This window comes from Apodemus sylvaticus, chromosome 1 (assembly GCF_947179515.1).
Source record: "Apodemus sylvaticus chromosome 1, mApoSyl1.1, whole genome shotgun sequence".
NCBI classification, from domain to species: domain Eukaryota; kingdom Metazoa; phylum Chordata; class Mammalia; order Rodentia; family Muridae; genus Apodemus; species Apodemus sylvaticus.
In genome coordinates this window covers 33,330,968-33,349,257 of record NC_067472.1, presented here as the reverse complement: position 1 = coordinate 33,349,257, position 18,290 = coordinate 33,330,968, and the positions used below count along the sequence as shown (strand labels likewise).

Here is an 18,290-nt window from a genome sequence, read left to right as displayed (position 1 = left end):
AAGGTTACACACTGTCACACTACTAGAAACTGAAAGAGAGGATTCTGTTCAAGGAACCAATTACTCCAGGAGGTCCCTTGAAAGAATTTAGGGAGGCTGAAAAAGAGACTCAGTAGCACTGGCTGCTCTTGTGGGAATCCAGGTTTGTTCCTAACAGCTACCATGGCAGCTCACAACTCCAATTATAAGGGATCCGGCACCATCTTTCTGTCTTCTGTGGGCTCCATACATTCAGGTAAAACACTCATGGACATGAAATGAGATAAATAAGATCCTCTAAGGCTTTAAACCATGTAGAGACCAGGTTCTTAGAGCCTACACAAAGTTTAGTGAAATGTATCAAGTCTGGCATTGCCTTGGTATGTTCCTGCCCCTGAGACCTGGCCAGCAGGCATGGGCCTTCATGAGTGTCAATGGCTGCTGTGGGCTTAAGGCTTGTTTGTATAATAGTGTCCATATTTTCATGTTCCTCCAAGGAATGTCCTTCCTTTTAACATTAATGACTCCATGATAACCAGAGACAGCATGATCCAGGAGGTGAAGGAGTGGCTAATGTCTTAGCAAAATGGTAAACACTAGGAACTTCAGGACAGCCCTTAAGGCTGTGGAAAAGAACTCTAAAACATGAGTTCAAAAAAATATAATTTCTCAACTGTAAGACCCCGACCCTCTGTCATTGGTATTTACTTTGAGATGCCCCCAGAGTAAGACACAGAGATATAGATCAATGCAAAAACAAGAGTTTTATTGTCCAGCACAGCAGGGGTCAACCTTCAATTAGTCCCTCGAGGTGAGTGACTAGAAGGTGACCCCCGAATGGCTATTACAAGCAGTTTTTATACTTTTTAAGGGCACAGGTTACATCAGCAAGATTACAATTCAAACTTATTGGCTAAGCATATTGACCTTTAAATCTATTGGCTAGCAAGCATGAACTCTACCTGGACTTTCCAGAGGGTCAAGTAACTATCAGTCAGTACATACTGAGAATTTTTTTTACTCAAGAATGTTCCTGTGGGTGGAGAATGGAACTTAGCCTAGCCTAGACCCCAGGGGCAAGGGGGACGCTATAAGAAGTGGGACTGAAAAACCCCTTAGGGTCCCTCACAACTATGCAAAAAACATAAGGATGCAATATAAATTGTGTAAGGATCTTCACAGAACAGAGGCAGCTATACTTTGAGCCAACTTGTCAGAAAGATACAAAGACAGGCAGATACAATTTTAGGCAGATTCCTGAGTTCAAGGTCAGCTTGGGGCAGAGAGGAATTTAGATCTAGGTCTGGACACCATAGGAATTCCAGGGAGGGGTCCCACCATCTTATTGACTGTGTTTGTGCTTGCTGTTTCTTTCTAAGAGTCAAGCGGCTGGGGGCACAGAATGCTGATTTGTGGGGTGGTCTAGAGGGGACCTTGAATTAATAGCTAAATTGATATGTAAATAAAAACCTGGACTTTTGTTCTGCATGAGATGAGCTAGCAGAAAGCAATAGTGGTTCTTTTTTAGAATTATTTCCTAATGAGAGCTGAGTTGTCTAGAGACCTGAAGAGTAAACACATTTCCTTTAGAATTTTTTTCTATCCTAAGAATTACTTAGAGAGCTGACACAATTCTTTTAGAATGTCTTCTAGCAACGACCAGAGAAGGTTGTCTGAAGAGCGACCATAGCTCTTTTAGAAATTATTTTGGGGGTGGGGAGGGCTTTCTGATTTTGATTGGAAAATCAAAGAATTGCTTTTAGAATTTTTCCAACAGGGTTTCTGACTTGGCCGGAAGATCCAAGATTCTTTTTTTATAGCAGCTTTTCTGACATTGGTCAGAAAACCCATGAGCTATCCAGAGAGCTTTTAGAATTTTTACTAGCAGAGAGAACAGAAAGTTTGCTGTCTCAACCAGAGGAATTTTAGAATAGCAAGAAAAAGCTGTCTAGGGGCTGAAGAGATGGCTCAGTGGTTAAGAACACTGACTACTCTTCTGAAGGTCCTGAGTTCGAATCCCAGCAAGCACATGGTAGCTCACAACCTTCTGTAATGATATCTGACACCCTCTTTTGGTGTGTCTGAAGACAGCTACAGTGTATTTACATATAAATAAAAAATAAATTATTTAAAAAAAAAAGAAAAAGAAAAAGCTGTCTAGAGCAGAGCAGAACACAGAATGTGTTCCCAGAGAGCAGTTTGGAAAGCCATCATAGCAGAAAGTGGGCTGCCATCTTGGACCCATGATTTGAATTCAATCCATTTGTTTGCACTGCTCCCAGACACCTCCTCTCAGAACCCGTATCTAGCCGATGTTGGCAGAAATGGTTGCAAGAAACAGGTCATTCTTTCATTAACGACAAATGAATTTTTTTTTAGGTCATTTGTTTTCATTGTTTTTTTTTTTTCTTTTTATCCAGTGCTTTGCAGTTAGCATTTTTTCTTATAATAATCATGGATGTCGATTGGTTGGTTTGGTTGACTTTTATACTCTGTAATCTGTAATCACGACTTTTCTTAAACGGATGAGTCTCCTTTAAGTTGTTAATAAACATGTCTGGCTTCAATTGGGGCTTCAAACTATTATTTCCAGATGGTGAGACTTTCAGATCTGATAAGCTCTCTTACATCCTACCAAGTGGAACAAAATGCCACAGCTTTGGCAATCATCGTGTTGTTAATATGATGATGAGGATAAACAGGCTTCCTTATGTTGCCGCTGGTCCTCCCACCCCAGGAAAAGCCATCGGATTGTTAAGCAATCAAAATGTAAATGGATCGCATTCAGTATCTGCTTTGCTTTTTCCTTTTTAATCAATTTGCCTATTTGTGCGTGTGCTTGTGTGTGTGAGACGAGCGTGCATGTTTGTGTCCCTTTGATTGAATGTAATTCACATAACTTACCACTTATGTATAAACGGATGTTTTTATGGATATAGTTTATTTAGTACTGCCACCACCATTATCTAATTTCTTATTTCCAGTCATGCTCTCAAAAGAAAACCTGTGTCTGCTGCCAGTGCCAGCCCTTAGGGCAATGAGCTTTATACCATCTGCCTCTGTGGTTTGTCTATTCTGGACATTTTACGTTGATAAAGTCACATTGTGATAGTGTTGTGTGTTTGCCTTCCTTCCTTATATGAGGGTTTCCAGATTCCGGCAGGCTGCAGTGCTTGGCAATCAGGGCTTTGTAGCTTCTTGTACTGAATGGCATCCCCCTGTGGAGACAGGCCTTACTTTGTTTAGAAGCCCACCGACATTTAAATTGCTTTCACTTTCCAGCTATTATTACTACTATTGTTGTGAATGTTTGCTGTGGGATTCTGTGTGGATGGGTCTTTTGTTTTCTGGGGTATGAATCTTAGACACCTAGGAGTGGACCTGGCGACTTAGCTGGTAACTATGATGAACTTTTTGGAAGAATGCCACTGCTCCACGGGCTCTGCACTGCTATGCATTCCTACCCGCAGTACTTCCCACATCCTTACACATTTACTAATTTTGGGTTTGTTGTTGTTTTACTATGACCAGTCTAATGCGCACAAAAGAGTATCTTGTGATTTTGATTTACTCGTAATTAACCATTTCTTTTCATGTACCTATTGGTCATTATATATGTTCTATGGAAAAATACCAATTCAAAATCTTTTCCTACTTTAAAGTGGGTTATCTTATTTAAGAAAAAAAAAAACCAAATCTTTGTGTGTGTGTGTGTGTGTGTGTGTTTCTCTGTATAGCTCTGGCTTTCCTGGAACTCAATTTGTAGACCAGCCTGGCCTTGAACTCAGAGATCTACCTGCTCCTACCTCCCAAGTGCTGGGATTAAAGGTGTGCCACCAAGCCCAGCATGCATACATACATACATACATACATACATACATATATAATATGTATATTATATATGTATATACGTATATATGAATGTGTATATATATATATATATACACACACACACATATATATATACCTGCCACATGGTTCTATTCTCTCATTTCCTTGTCGTCTGCAATGCCTCTGGCATAAGCCATTATTACAGCTTATTAAAAGTCTACTCAGATAGTGCTCCATCTATGTACCCTCTGGTATTTGCAAGCTGCACGTTCATGTCACCATCTACCAGGTGATCCTTTTGTTCCATTGCCATTAAGTTTTTATCACTGGCTTTCCTGTCTACTGAGGAAAAAACTTGGGACTGAGGAGCTAAATGCTAAACTCATGAATACCCCAGAGCCCTGTAGGCTACTAGCTGCTGTCCAACCCTTGTGACTGGAGCAGCTGCTGCAGGCCCCAGAGAATTGAGGTTGCCTTTTTATATTTGACTTAAAAGTTAAAAAAAAAAACTTAGGAGTTTGGTTTTTTCCCTACTGCTAAACCTTTATCAGGTACATGATTTGCATATCTGCCTTTGTTGAATCAGTTAAAAATGTAAAACGTTTCAGAATGTTATTTTGCCACCATGTAAAGCCAAGTCCTACCGTTTGTCTTTACCTGTTAATTTGTTTTTTTTTTGGAAGACCAACAGAATTCATGCTTGAGCATAGGAATGGGGGCAGCAGGGAAGATCTGCATTTGTAGACAGCTTCTCTGTGGAAGTCCTGGACAGATCCTTCCCGCCCCCACCTTGAGGAATACATGTCATTGCAGAATCTTGTGGGTTCTGGAGTCTGGCAAAACCTGGTCCTAGTGTCAGGTCCGACCACAAGTGCGGTGAGAGCAAACAACAAGACTGCTGGACCCAGGATCTCACAGTGCAATTCTGATGGAGACTCAGGGACAGAAACTTCATCATGGGCACAGGAGGAGGAGAGCCCGTGAATTGGGTTGTAAAGCTGAATATCGGTGACTTGTCTTAAGCTGCTGTCTGTGAAGTCAGACATATTCCTGGTGCGGTAACTCCAGAGTCTGGTGTAAAACCTCCACATACCACACTAATGGCTTTGTGTGGTAGAGAACTCTGAAAGAAAGCTAACCAGGATGACTCAGGGGAATCATGGTGGTGTAGGCTTAGATTTTTTTCAAAACCTACTTTTTACTAAGTAGGTTCTTAAGTGCTTTAACCTGCCTTCTAGCCCACTACCCACCAGAGGCAGTGGAAAGGAAAGTTTAATAGAACAAAGGAGGATGTAGGCCTGTTTAGAACTAGTTCTTTGGGGCAACTCCAATCTGTGTTGTCAGGATGTCAACAAACAGTTTGGTTCACACGGATCCGCAGAGGCAGATTGATCCACTCGCAAACACTATTCACGGATCAAGCAACTGCAGAGCAATCCAGAAGGAACCTCAAGGTTATGCCAACTGCCAAGTTCATGGAAGTGTGTAAACGACAAGAAGCCACTGGAACTACACCAAAAATTCTTTGGTGTGTTTCTCTCTATGAAGTTACGACAAACGATTACCAGCAGAGAATGGCAAGGCATACCAGTACCATCCAGCATCTTCCACTGTTCCTTGGGTTATATTTATACCCTTTCCAAACATGTGTTCATCAAGTGTCTGTTCTAGCAAAATATCACATGCCCTTTTCCCAGGCTGCTTCAGGAAAAACACCTTTTTTGCTTTCATCAAAATATCCTCCCACGTGTCTGCTTCAGCAAAAACATCCTCTCATAAGACAGTTTCCAGAAAAATATCACATAACACAACTGAGTCTCCAAGAAAGCAGAAATTTCCACTTCATGGTGGTTACAACTCAAGATGGTTGCCATAAGTCAAGTGGAATCCACATCGTATGTCATACTTTTAGGCAAGAGTAGGAAGGGGACATTCCACTTCAGGAAGTGGTAGGAAGCTTCCACGTCAGAATTGCTAGGAAGAATGTGTGTAGGACAATTCTTGTCCAGGGAGGTGTGGCTAGAAGCATTGAGGTGGCTAACTGTAGTCAACCTTTCCTTCATCTGTGTTTCAATGTCATGTCAACACTGCGTCATACAGAGAGGCCTGGAGCTCCACACAGAGGCACAATAGGGAAGGACAGTTCATGAAGGAAGGTGAGGGTGGGGGAAGTGAGGGCAAAGTTGGTCTCTCATTCAGAACCTTGACAGAGGGACTAGCCAACTTGTTGGCATGTTGACTATGCCATATTCACTGTCTTCTTGCCCGAAGCCTGCAGCAGGATCCTTCTGGTCTGTGAGTCCGTAGTGACAAGGATGTCCCTACTGTGTGTTCCTGCTAGGCTGCTCTGTTTCTCTCTTCTCTAAATCTCTGCTATGCCTGCCTTGATCCTATCAAATTTTCACCTGTCTCTCAACAAGATTCCTGGATGCTGTTTATGAACATCAAAGTTTGAGCAATAGACTTTCTGTGGTGTGTGTGTGTGTGTGTGTGTGTGTGTGAGAGAGAGAGAGAGAGAGAGAGAGAGAGAGAGAGATTGGTACCCAAACAGAGACCGAGGAGGACATCAGGTGTCTTGCTCTATCACTTTCTACCATATTCCCTTGAAACCAGGTCTCTCACTGAATCTGAAACTAGGCTGGACCGCTTCATGGGCATTGCAGGCCCACGTGGCCACACCCAGCTTTTTATGTAGCACTAGGATCTGAACTTAAGACTTCATGCCCGTGCATAGATTTCTGCTCCGTTTTCCTTCCTTCTATGTGCTGCTCATGGTCCAGTCAATGCCTTCTGAATCAGTCTTCTTCATTTGCCATAGCATCCGTGGATTTGGACTAGTATGCCCTTGGTGAGATCTTAATTCTGATTGTAGGTTCCCTTAATTGCTGGGTGAGTAAAAGTAATGTCGGCACTGGCATGAAGTTCTCTCAGGTTTGTGCATAGTTCCTGAAGAAGCCCACTCGGCTGGTCTACATCTGTGATTGGTCCTCACGGACTGGAGCTCACTGAAGCATACCCACCCATGCCTGGGCCTGAAACAGATCACTCGTGTGTAGTAAATAGTGACAGGATTTAGTTAGGTCATTGAACCACAAAGAAAAATATTTCAGGAGACAACAAAAAACCCCACCTCAAGTGACTCTTCTGACCCTGAGAATTTTCTTTCAGGGACAGCCAATGGTACGGAGACTGGTGTCACACTTGGTGAACTTCATTGATCTTTTATGTGCCCTAATTTCAATTCTGGATTTTTTTTCTCTAAACTTTAGGGCCCAAAGTAAATGTTTCTCAGCTCAGTTAATTGGAGATTAAGAGAAGGACCTTATAAATTTAGACACACTGAAAATACCTTACATCAACTTCTCTCAAACCTAGTTCTGTTGATTTGAGGTCGGTGACCAACTGTCAGAGCCATAACTGAAGATCTCATGAGAAAAACGTTTCAGGGGCATGCATAGCCCACAAAAGCGGATACCGGTTACCTCTGCTTAGTATACGAGCCAGGTGCTTTTGAATCAGTTACATTACTTTTCATTCATTGCATATGGTCTTGATTTTTATGCTACTAATCACTTTCTAAAGTTGATAGTCTATCAACTTACATTGTTACAGTTGAGGGACAGGCAGCAGGATATAACATTCTTCATAAGGTGATGAGGCCAGGATTTGGACACAAAGCCAAAAGGAAGCTGTGTCAAGTTAACAACTCAAATTTACATAAACATTTATTTATAAACAAATTTAGTACTAAATATATTATGTAAAATGACAACAAAACCATGATCGCATGTGTATAAGCATAAATAAGATAGTTTATAAACCAATATTTTGAATATTATTATTATTATTATTATTTTGGTTTTTTGAGACAAGGTTTCTCTGTGTAGTCCTGGTTCTCCTGGAACTCACTCTGTAGACCAGGCTGGCCTCGAACTCAGAAATCCACCTGCCTCTGCTTCCCAAGTGCTGGGATTAAAGGTGTGGGCCACCACCACCTGGCATTGAATGTTATTATTTACTGGGATTATATTTCTCATAATCTGCTTCCTGAAAAGGCCTTTAACAAAAGATCTCTAGTAACATATATCCATTAATTTATAAACAGTCTAGCTTTAATAGATAAAACAGTATACTTGTTTTCTATTACAAATATTTTGAAAAAATATGATGTTTTATTAACCATTATAAAAGATACAAATTATAATATGCACAATATTTAAATCTTTATTAAAATATGTGTATGTAACTTTACATTTTATAGCTTAATTAAATATTATGACTAGTAAATGTTGTTTTATATAAATAATTAGCATTTTATGTTTTTATGAAACATTTAATATACCCAAGGATATTTTAATAGGTCTTAAGGTGTTTAGAGTATGTTAGGATTAATCAGAGAAGGACTCCACTTGCTGCTAAGAGATCAGACCATGCAACTGATCTCATAGAAGAAGTTTACTGGGGAGGTGGGGGGTGGGAGTGGAAGGCCATCTCAGAGGAGAGAGAGAGAGAGAGAGAGAGAGAGAGAGAGAGAGAGAGAGAGAGATCAGGAACAGAGAGAATAAGAGAAAGCGGACCATGATGTTGGGAGGGACTATTAAATGATGCATGTGTTACCATGTAGGAAAAAATGCCCAATTTGTACTCATAGCAACCACAGCTGATGGGTGATGGACTGTACGCCAAGTCCCTGGAGGGCAAGCTGGTAGAGTATCTGCCGATTTATAGCATTAGGCCTTTGAGTATATCGTTACAAGACTTAGATTTGTAAATCTGCATGTGACTTTTAATTGGGCAAGTAAAAAAAATGATTTTAGCATTTAACAATTTTAGCACGTAACAAATTAATTTCTTAAGGAGAACTGAAGTGGCCTCCATTTGTTTTTTTAAAAATTAGTTTGACACAAACAGCAAACATATGAAAACAATTATAGACACAGTGGACACAATCACACAAAATCTAGGTGCTCCCAGTGAGTTTCTGGTCAGGAAGACAGAAGCAAAGGATACAGGACCCATGTTTAACAGGCAGTGGCACACAGGAGAACTCACTAACAGAGCTCCAGGAGGGGCTTCCGCACTGATCCATGGGAATGCTGAGGAACACAGCCTAACTTGGTTTCTGGCTTTAAGACAGGAATAATAAAGACTAGTTAATGTGACTTGTGAGGCGGGAGTTAAGGGAGGCCAAAGGAAGATTTTAGAATTATTAGTTTGATATAATTATTAGTTTTGATTTTTAAATTAATTCTTATTTTAGCACCTCATTTGAACTCACTGTTTATTTTCTTTAGAACTTGTTATTATAAATTATCATTTTTAATGAGTAATTTTTTCAGATAATTTTGCATTTAAACTAAAACAGACTTCATGATTTTTAAAATTTTCATTGCCTAGCACTTTGTTAAACTCACAGGATAGACCAGTTTGGAGGTGGTAAATGTCCCTGTTAGAGGGAACTGGGAAGCCAGGTTCTCCCTTCCTAGTTCCTCCCCCTAAATGCTCGCAAGTTGGAAGTCAAGCATTAGAGTACACCAGAGCCAGCTGGAGCGCTGAGGGAAGTTAGTCTCCTCCTGAACCGGTCTTGTGATACCTCAGAGATCTGGGATGGGGTGGAAGGTGGCCAGGGAATACACAAAAATCATGCCACATGACAGACACCACACAGGAGATTTATTGGGGGGCGGGGGGAATGAACAATGTCTGCCTCTGAGCAAGGACGGAGTGATAGACTTAGCCGGGATGGTTGGCATGCACATAGGGAAATATGGCAATAGTGGTGATGATGTTGCATTGGTTAGTGGTGGCAGGGTCATTGGTGCTGTCATTGAAGGTGAGGTGGGGGTGGGGCGTGAGGAGACCTCGTTCAGGAATGTGGGGACAGGGCTTTTGGCAGTTCTCTGTTTGGCAGACCTATTTTATGGAAACTGTCCTCTGCCCACCCCTCCCCCATCCCTTCCTGCTCTGCCTTCCCTCCTTATCTCCACACACTGTTGCATTTCCATGTTGTGTGATGTTTCCTCCACCTGCTGAGGTCTAGGGGAGCAAGTATTTCTTGTTTTCTCATCAGGCACTCATAAAATTTCTAAACTAAAGGCTTGCCTAGGTCACAGTGGAAAGTGTAGAATTAGGCTTTTGAGGAGTGAACCAGCCTGCTTCCATCTTAGGCTTAAAAGCTGTTTTATAGTAAAAAACAAACTAGTCTTACTTCTGTTTATGATTAAAGGATTGGACTATGCCCCACCTGTAGCCTTAAGGACAAATAGTCCTGTACTACCTCTTCCAGAAATGGCATCAATGTCTTTGTTTCCAAAGGTTATTAAAACCACCTTGCAACCATGTCTTTGTTTCAAAAGGTTATTATGACCACCTTGCAATCCTGTCTTTGTTTCTAAATGTTGTCATGACTACCTGTTATTATGTCTACTTGTTGTTCTGACCACATTGCTGTGACCACCTCGCTAGGACCACCTTGCAATCCTGTCTTTGTTTCAAGAGGCCTTCATGACTAACTTGCTATGCTTGTGTTCTGCTCCTGTAACCCCGCCTATTTTGCCAGCTAAATCCCCCATTAGGAAATACCCTGCCCCAGAGCTATAAAAACCTTGTCTTCCTCACATCCAACTCTGATCTCTTGAACCCTGCTTTTAGGGAGAGACAACCCATGCACAAGAAGTTTAAAAAGCTTGCTTTAATTAATTGCTTGCTTTAATATAGCCATAATGATTTGGTCGGTGGTCTCTCTCCTCTCACCTTTGGGACTAACACCATCTCTCCACATCACTGAAGTATTAATCCATCTGTATTTGTAGACAGTTTCTTTCCAGGAATTCTTATTCTCAGCATTTTTATTTGGGCTGGTAGAAGGAAATTTGGGGAAGGGAGAAGAAAGGAACATGAGCATTGCGAAGAAGAGGGTCCACTTCTCTCACTCTCAAATTGCATAGGATGAAAAAATAGCAATATTGGATCTGGCAGGCAATGGGATATTGTAAATAATCAGAAGGCTGGATAACTGAATTACCAAAACTCTTATGTAAGTTACCGTTCTCATAATGGCAAGATGCCTGCCAAAAGAACTCAAGGGAGAAAGGGTTTGCTTTAACTTAGGGTTTGAAGATTCAGTTCCCCGAGGAGCAGAGGTCTGGTGGCTGAAGGGTTTGAGGTAGAAGTATGAGGCAGTTGGTCTCATTGTATTCATAGTGAAGAAGCAGAGAGAGGGGAATGAGGAACTCAGCTTATTCCCCGCCCCCCATTTGTTCAATATGGGACCTCAGACCAAAAGACAATGTCCCCTCTACCCCGCATCCTGTTGAACTTTTCTGGAGAAGCCGTCGCAGACAAACCCAAAGGTATGTCCTGAATATATGTATAGGAATGCACTGTTGCTGTCTTAAGACACACTAGAAGAGGAGGACATCAGATCCCATGGTTGTGAGCCACCATGTGGTTGCTGGGATTTGAACTTAGGACCTCTGGAAGAGCAGCCAGTGCTCTTAACCGCTGAGTCATCTCTCCAGCCCGGACAGTGAAGTCTTATTGTCACTGATTTAGTTGGTGGATGTTTCAAAGCAATGAAAACAAAGCTTGAGCCTGTTGCTATGGCAACGACACAGAATCAAGTGTGACTGTGGTTCAGAATCGCCTTCCTTGTCGGGGAAGACATTAAGTACTATTGAACCCTCAGTGGGGTCAGAAGTAGACCACTTCTTACTCTTACATTTACAGAGTTCAAACCTCTACTGCACAGAAACCTCCTAGATCGTTACCTAAATCAATCTTCTGGAATCAGACGGAGTTAACTGGGTACTAGACAGTGCAGAGAATTGACTCTGGTGGCTGACTTCTGGCCTTCATATGCATGTGCATATACATGTGCATCCACACACACATGTGCACCGGCCCATGTGCACACCTACATAATAGACACAAGTATCCTACACACAAATATCCATATACACCTGATCATAGTTCTAAAATATCCTTTAATGATATGGCCATAAAAAAAAGTGACAAGAGATGACATGTAAGAGAGAACTCAATTGAGGTATTTGACGTGATAGGGTATGTGGGTAGCCACAGTGGTAGATAGGAAAATGAGAATATCTTTTGTATATTTGAGTTGGGGAGTCTGTGTGTGAATTTTTGGACATGGCTTTATTTCTAGTGTATCTTTATCAATATTGATGGAACAATGGTTTTGTTCTTAAGGACTTGAAAATAAAATAAAATAATAAAATAAAATAAAATAAAACAAAACAAAATAAAATAAAAGCTTTACAAACCCATACGTCTGGTTTCTAAGCCAGAATTCCTGAGGAGCTTGCGATCATATGACCACTCAGATCTTTAGGAGCAATAAAAGATGAGGAGAAGATGCAGATACACTGTGATATAAGGCCAGACAGAGAACTGATCCCGTATATCTTGTATTATTGCAAGATATTGTGTGTTCATTAGCTTGCAATAATGAAAGGTTCTTCTATGCTTGTCACCAATGTTCCTCTCAGAATAGCTCTGGAAGGACAGGCAGACGCGTTCTATTAATGCTCAGTGTGACGATGTGGCTCAGTATGTATTCTGGTGGTATTTATTTTTCTTTGTCGTTAATGTTTATTTCCAGCTCAAATTAACTTATGTACTAGTGAACTATGATTAAAAATGTAGTGAACTATTACCAACTATTACATGTATGTGCATGCATGTGTTTGGGGTCTCTGTCTGTCAAATCCCTCCAATGGAACGCTGTTTGGTTTCTAAGGCTGAGCCCAATTCAATGCAGCTTCTATTCAACTTCTATCCCAGGTTAGTTCTGTAACTGTGGAAAGTATAAGTCCCTGCGATTGGAAGAGGGGGAACAACAGGCTGAGCTGTTGCTAACTTCAGCCCCTTACCAGTCCCCACCCTTTTTATTTCTGCTCCATCATTGGTCCAGAAAATGGACCGTGAAGTGTATCTTCTCTTTCAAACTTGCATCTTCACATTTAAGAATCCTTAGCTGAGGTCTTCCTGCCTGTGTTTATTCTCTGTAGTGTGTGTGTGTGTGTGTGTGTGTGTTAGCATAAGAGCTGGGGACAGCATGGGAAGGTTTTTTTAGAGCTGACATTCTATGATCCTGCTTTAAAGTAAGGAGCTCAAGGCTTGGGTGAGACCCTGGCCTCCTGGGGAGTAGAAGTGCTCTTTGCAGTCAGCCAATCTGACTGTTGCTCCAGCCTAAGGAAGCAGCTCAAGAAGTTAAAATTCGAGCTTGTTCAACCACTACCAGCTTTCTTTCCAATATCCCTCTGGAGCTGCCTAGGGGTTGGGAAGAAAACTCCAGAATGATGTCTGAGGCTATTTCTGGAGTAGTGAGTATCTAGTTAACTAGTATATCTTTGAGGATTTCTGTTGTCTTGGCTGAAGGCCTCCCTCTCTCATTAAAGAGGTCGTTGACCTTCCCCTCTCGTTGGGGACATGCCCTTCCCAGGTGAGTTTTGCTGTGCATCTCCAGGTGGGAAGTTCTTCACTGCATCATCCTCTGACTTTGGAGATTTTGTGTACCCTCACCCAGCCCAAGGTTCCTGATACCAGATGTGGGCGCTTCTTGACATGGAAACAGTAACAAGAAAAGAAACATAAGATACAAGCTACTAAGTATCACACACAAGAAAGGCAACACTTCATTGAAAACTATTGCTCATTAGCAACTGGGAGCCAGCTGACCAGAGAGTTTTCCAGAGCACTAGGATGTGTGAGTCTGGAAGTTTCCATTAGTCATGGACATGAGTTCAGAACAAGCCTTTTCTTCTTATTCACTAACACCCTCGCCTTGTGCTTCGTGGACCCCAGGGATTCAGTTGTCAGGCAAGCGGATCAATGGAATAGGATTGAAGACCCAGAAATGAACCAATACACCTATGGTCACTTGAAAGGAGCTGAAAGCATCCAGTGGAAAAAAGATAGTCTTTTCAACAAATGGTGCTGGTTCAATTGGAGGTCAGCATGCAGAAGAATGCGAATCGATCCATTCTTATCTCCTTGTACTAAGCCGAACTCCAAATGGATCAAGGACCTCCACATAAAACCTGATACACTGAAACTAATAGAAAAGAAACTGGGGAAGACCCTTGAGGACATCAGTATAGAAGGAAAGTTCCTGAATAGAACACCAATAGCTTATGCTCTAAGATCAAGAATTGACAAATGGGACCTCATAAAACTACAAAGTTTCTGTAAGGCAAAGGACACTGTCAAAAGGACAAAACATCAACCAACAGATTGGGAAAGGATCTTCACCAACCCTAAATCCGACAGAGGGCTAATATCTAATATATACAAAGAACTCAAGAAGGTAGAACCCAGAGAACCAAATAACCCCATTAAAAAGTGGGGATACGGAGCTAAACAAAGAATTTTCACATGAAGAACTTCGGAGGGCTGAGAAACACCTTAAGAAATATTTAATATGTCTTAATCAGCTTAATTGCTGAGCCACTCTCAAACCTCTACATTGTTAACACCTCCCCTCCGATAACCTGAGTCACCACTTACTAAAATCTATATTTTATCTTTGTTAGCCTAGATCCAAGGGAGGGGGTCTTGGGGCTGCTCTTCCCAGCTCTTACATGATTGGTATTCTGTCTTCTGTAGCCTCTCAAGCCTGGATCTTTTTCCTTTTTTGGTCTGTTTCTTCCTTGGTCCCCTTGTCTGTGAATCCTAAAGCCCCACCTCTGTTTCCCTGCCCAGCCATTAGCAGCCAGTAACTTTAGCTAAGATTTAGAAAGTATGTGCCAAGGCAGAATATGCAGAAGAATAAAGGTTAGCTAAGGTTATGGTTCTTCAAAACGCATCTTGTGATGTTCATCCACGTGGACTAGAAGTGGGTGAAGAAGGACATTTGCTTTTGAATGAAGCTTGTTCCTTATAATTCCCTTTTCATTGTCCTGTGGTGACTAACTGGGCCAAATGACTCTGAGTTTCCCTGAGCTGTTTGCGTTCTTGAGTTTGCATATTCAGTGATATCCTCCTCAAATCTCCGTGTGACTTAGTTTTTCTTCTCCTCCAACTGGCATGTCACTCCTCAAGCTGACACAGGAAGAAAGAGACAGAGTCATCCCGCTCATTTGTCTCTTGATTTTAAAATAGACACCTGTGTGTTGAGGGAAGAGAAAGGCAGAGCAGTTAGATGTTATTTGAAGTATTTGGAACAAGATAATATGAAAATCTTAATATTTTATGAGTCTTAGCAATCAAAGTCGTTGTTAAATTGGGCCTCCCTACAGCGGATGGTTTTCACATAGACAGCTTAAGGCAAGATTTCAAAGAATCTATGGCATTGCTTGTTTCTTTTCCTTCAATTAAGTTATTTTTAACTAACCTATGATTTATTTCTGGAGTTTTCCATGCAATATTTTGAGACTGAAACTCATGTAGGTCACTGAAACTTTTGTGCACAAAGTAGAGGCCCAGGGCTGCTGGACACACAGACATCTCTGGATTAATGAGATCGATGAGGGGCCTTCCTAGGCAGAGGAGGCATTTAGTTGTCAGGGGAACCAACCAACCTGTGATTCAAGGCATTCATTCCTAGGGAGGGGGTGGGCCGATAAACCAGTAGTCAATAATGTACTCAATCATGTCTGTACGATGAAGCTTAAAAATAAAATAATTAGGTTTCAACACTTCCAAACACAATGAGCAAACTGTGGTTTTGGAAAGTAGTGTGCCACAGGGCAAGGAAGTTCTGTGTCCTTCTCCCATTCCTGGAACTGCGTATCAAGTCCCCTGTCCATTCATCCCTGTGCTTTGGAATAGCCTTAATGTTTGCTGCAGTTTTGTAATCTGTTTTAGCAAGCTCATTGAACCCAAAGAGAGGAGCAGAGGAACCCTGATTTAGAGAAGTTCAGCTGGAAACTCAGGCCACCGCCTGGGCTGATGGTTGGCACCTAAAGTAGAGCGGTTTCATGAGACTCTCTACACCTAACCTTCGGAAGATTTCTTAATAATGCCCAGGTGTTTGTGTTTACATAATTACAAAGCTCAGAATATAAGGAAATCAGAATCAGAAGTTTCATACAAGAACTCTTAAGGGTAGGGAGATGGCCCCGAAGTTAAGTGCATTTATTGCTTTGCCAGAGGACCTGAGTTCAATTCCCAGCACCCCCATGGAGCAGCTCACAGCAGCCTGTAACTCTGACTTTTGGAGATCTAGCGCTCTCTTCTGACCTCTGCTGATACTTCACTATGTGTGCAATATCCCCCCCACACACACACACACAAACACACACATGAGCAGATACGTACACATAATTAAAAATAAAAATATAATTCTTTTAAAATATACTCTTGATTTGATAGATTTAAGCATGTCGTTTCTTAGAAATAACTAGAATAATGAAAAGCATTAGACAACATCAGTGCTTCAAAACATAGCACCTGTCAGAGTAATAATGAGTTTGTTAGATGTGAGGGGATTCATCTGTAGTCTCAGCAGCAAGGCAGGAAGATGGCAGGGTTGAAGCGGAGCAACCTTGTCTAAAAACAAAGCAAAAGCTATTTTCCCATTAAAATTATAAAAGCTTCACAAACAGAGATGAACTTATCAAAATTTATCTTGTAAAAGATTTATTTACGTGTGTGTGTGTGTGTGTGTGCGTGGGCGCGCGCGCGATGAGATTGGGTGAGATGAAGTCAGATCCCTCAGAATTGGAGGTGGTTGAGAGACACTCTATATGGGTGCTGAGAACAGAACCTGGGTTCTTTGCAAGAGCACCAAATGTCCATAACCACAGATCCATCTATCCAGCCCCCAAAATCTATTTTATAAAAAGCATGTTTGAGAAAAATGCAAATATACCTGAACTATAAAATATGTATAAGATCTCTCCTATGGATTAAATATAAGGTGACCTGTGAAAAGAATTATAGGAGTTTGCAAAAGATAATGAGTATGGGGACTGCAGATGTGGCTTAGTGTTAGTGCACTTACTGAGCATACGCGACACCTTACTGAGCATGCGCTCCATCTGCACTTATGGAGCATGCGCAACACCTGGAGTTGCTGTCCAGCCCTATAGAAGGAAAGGGAGGGAGAGAAAACAGAGGCAAGGGGGGCCAAAGGTTTGATGGTGATGAATCTTTTCTTTCCCATGGTAGGCTTTGATGATGTGTCGTTTACTAGAGCGAATGTGGAGGAAATGAAAACAAAATCCTCTGTGTGAAGAATATTATCTTTTATATTTTTTAATGTATGCTTCCTATTCATTACGTCTTGGATTATGTAAGTCTAAACTTTACAGGTTTGAGAGAGATGGTCTAAGCAGCCTTTCTTGCCTTTGAAATTTGTACCCTGTAGTACTTTTCCATTAAATTATATGCTAGATAACTGAAAACGTTTCCCCTTTCTTCCCCGTCTTTCTTAGGAATTGCCATAGGCGTCTTGGTTCGAGGACACAGTGAGCTCTCAAATCTGGATAAATTCTACTTTGCTTTTCCCGGAGAGATTCTGATGAGGATGCTAAAGCTCGTCATCTTGCCGCTGATTATATCCAGCATGATCACAGGTACCTTGTGTGCTCTGATTATTCAAGGCGTGCGTGAGAACCTAGGTTGTTCTTTACTAATTATGGAAAAATCAAAACTGCCTTAAATGTATCATGTAGGCATTCATGCTCACACACGCATGCACAGAGCCCTCGTCTGCAATGCTCGACCTGAAATGTGGTGGGATTCTCAGAGAGGCATTGCTTCACTGTGTCACAGTCCCTCTGGCACTGCTGACCACAGCTCAAACCTACACTTGTCCAACGTGTGATGCCTTGTGAGCAGGATTGCTGTTTTTAAATGCATTGTGACTAGAACTCTATCTAGGGCATGGAAGGGGGGAAAATGCATATTTGGCCATGAAAATGTCAGCTTGCGTCCTCAGGAAAAATGCGGTTGTCAATTTTGATCATATTTTCAGTAGCTGGCTCCATTGGTTCCCAGCTCCGGCTCTCCTGCCCACTAACCTCTGTGCAGCTACCCTGGGGGTGCCTCTCCTGCTGGCTCCTCACCCACTTCCACTCCTCCACAGAGCTCTGCATCAGCTACAGACATACCCTGCAAACCTGCCGTGGAGTCAGCTGCCAGGAGTTATGGGCAAGCCTTCACAGGGGGTTTGCAACCTACTCTAGAAGACTAATGCTTTAAAATCTGCATCCCTCAATACAGTTGGATTTGTAAAAAAAAAAAAAATTGCTTTCAAATCATTATATTGCATAGTTCCTTCAAACAGCAACAAGCATTCTTATGTGGAGATTAACTTGTTTTTGTTTTTGCTTTTTAATGCTATGTATGTGGAGTTGGTATGCATCTGTGTGTATCCGGTGCTTTTTTTTTTTTAACACTGCCTTTAATTCTGGCACTTTGTAAAATGTTGCATGATGTTTCTCACTAGTGTTATGGGCTTAAAAGGGGAAGTTTTTTATGTAACTATCCAATTAGGAGTCTTGACAAGTCCT

At 41.5% G+C, this 18,290-nt stretch overlaps 1 protein-coding gene across 1 annotated transcript in view; it reads left to right on the top strand.

Annotated features, from left to right (window-relative positions):
- The window catches only part of Slc1a1 (solute carrier family 1 member 1), a 77,242-nt gene that overhangs the window by 26,066 nt on the left and 32,886 nt on the right, over positions 1–18,290 (top strand). Inside the window, exon 2 of the mRNA XM_052172716.1 lies at positions 17,211–17,351. Coding sequence (XP_052028676.1) covers positions 17,211–17,351 — 141 coding nt within the window. The remainder of the gene's footprint in view (positions 1–17,210; positions 17,352–18,290) is intronic.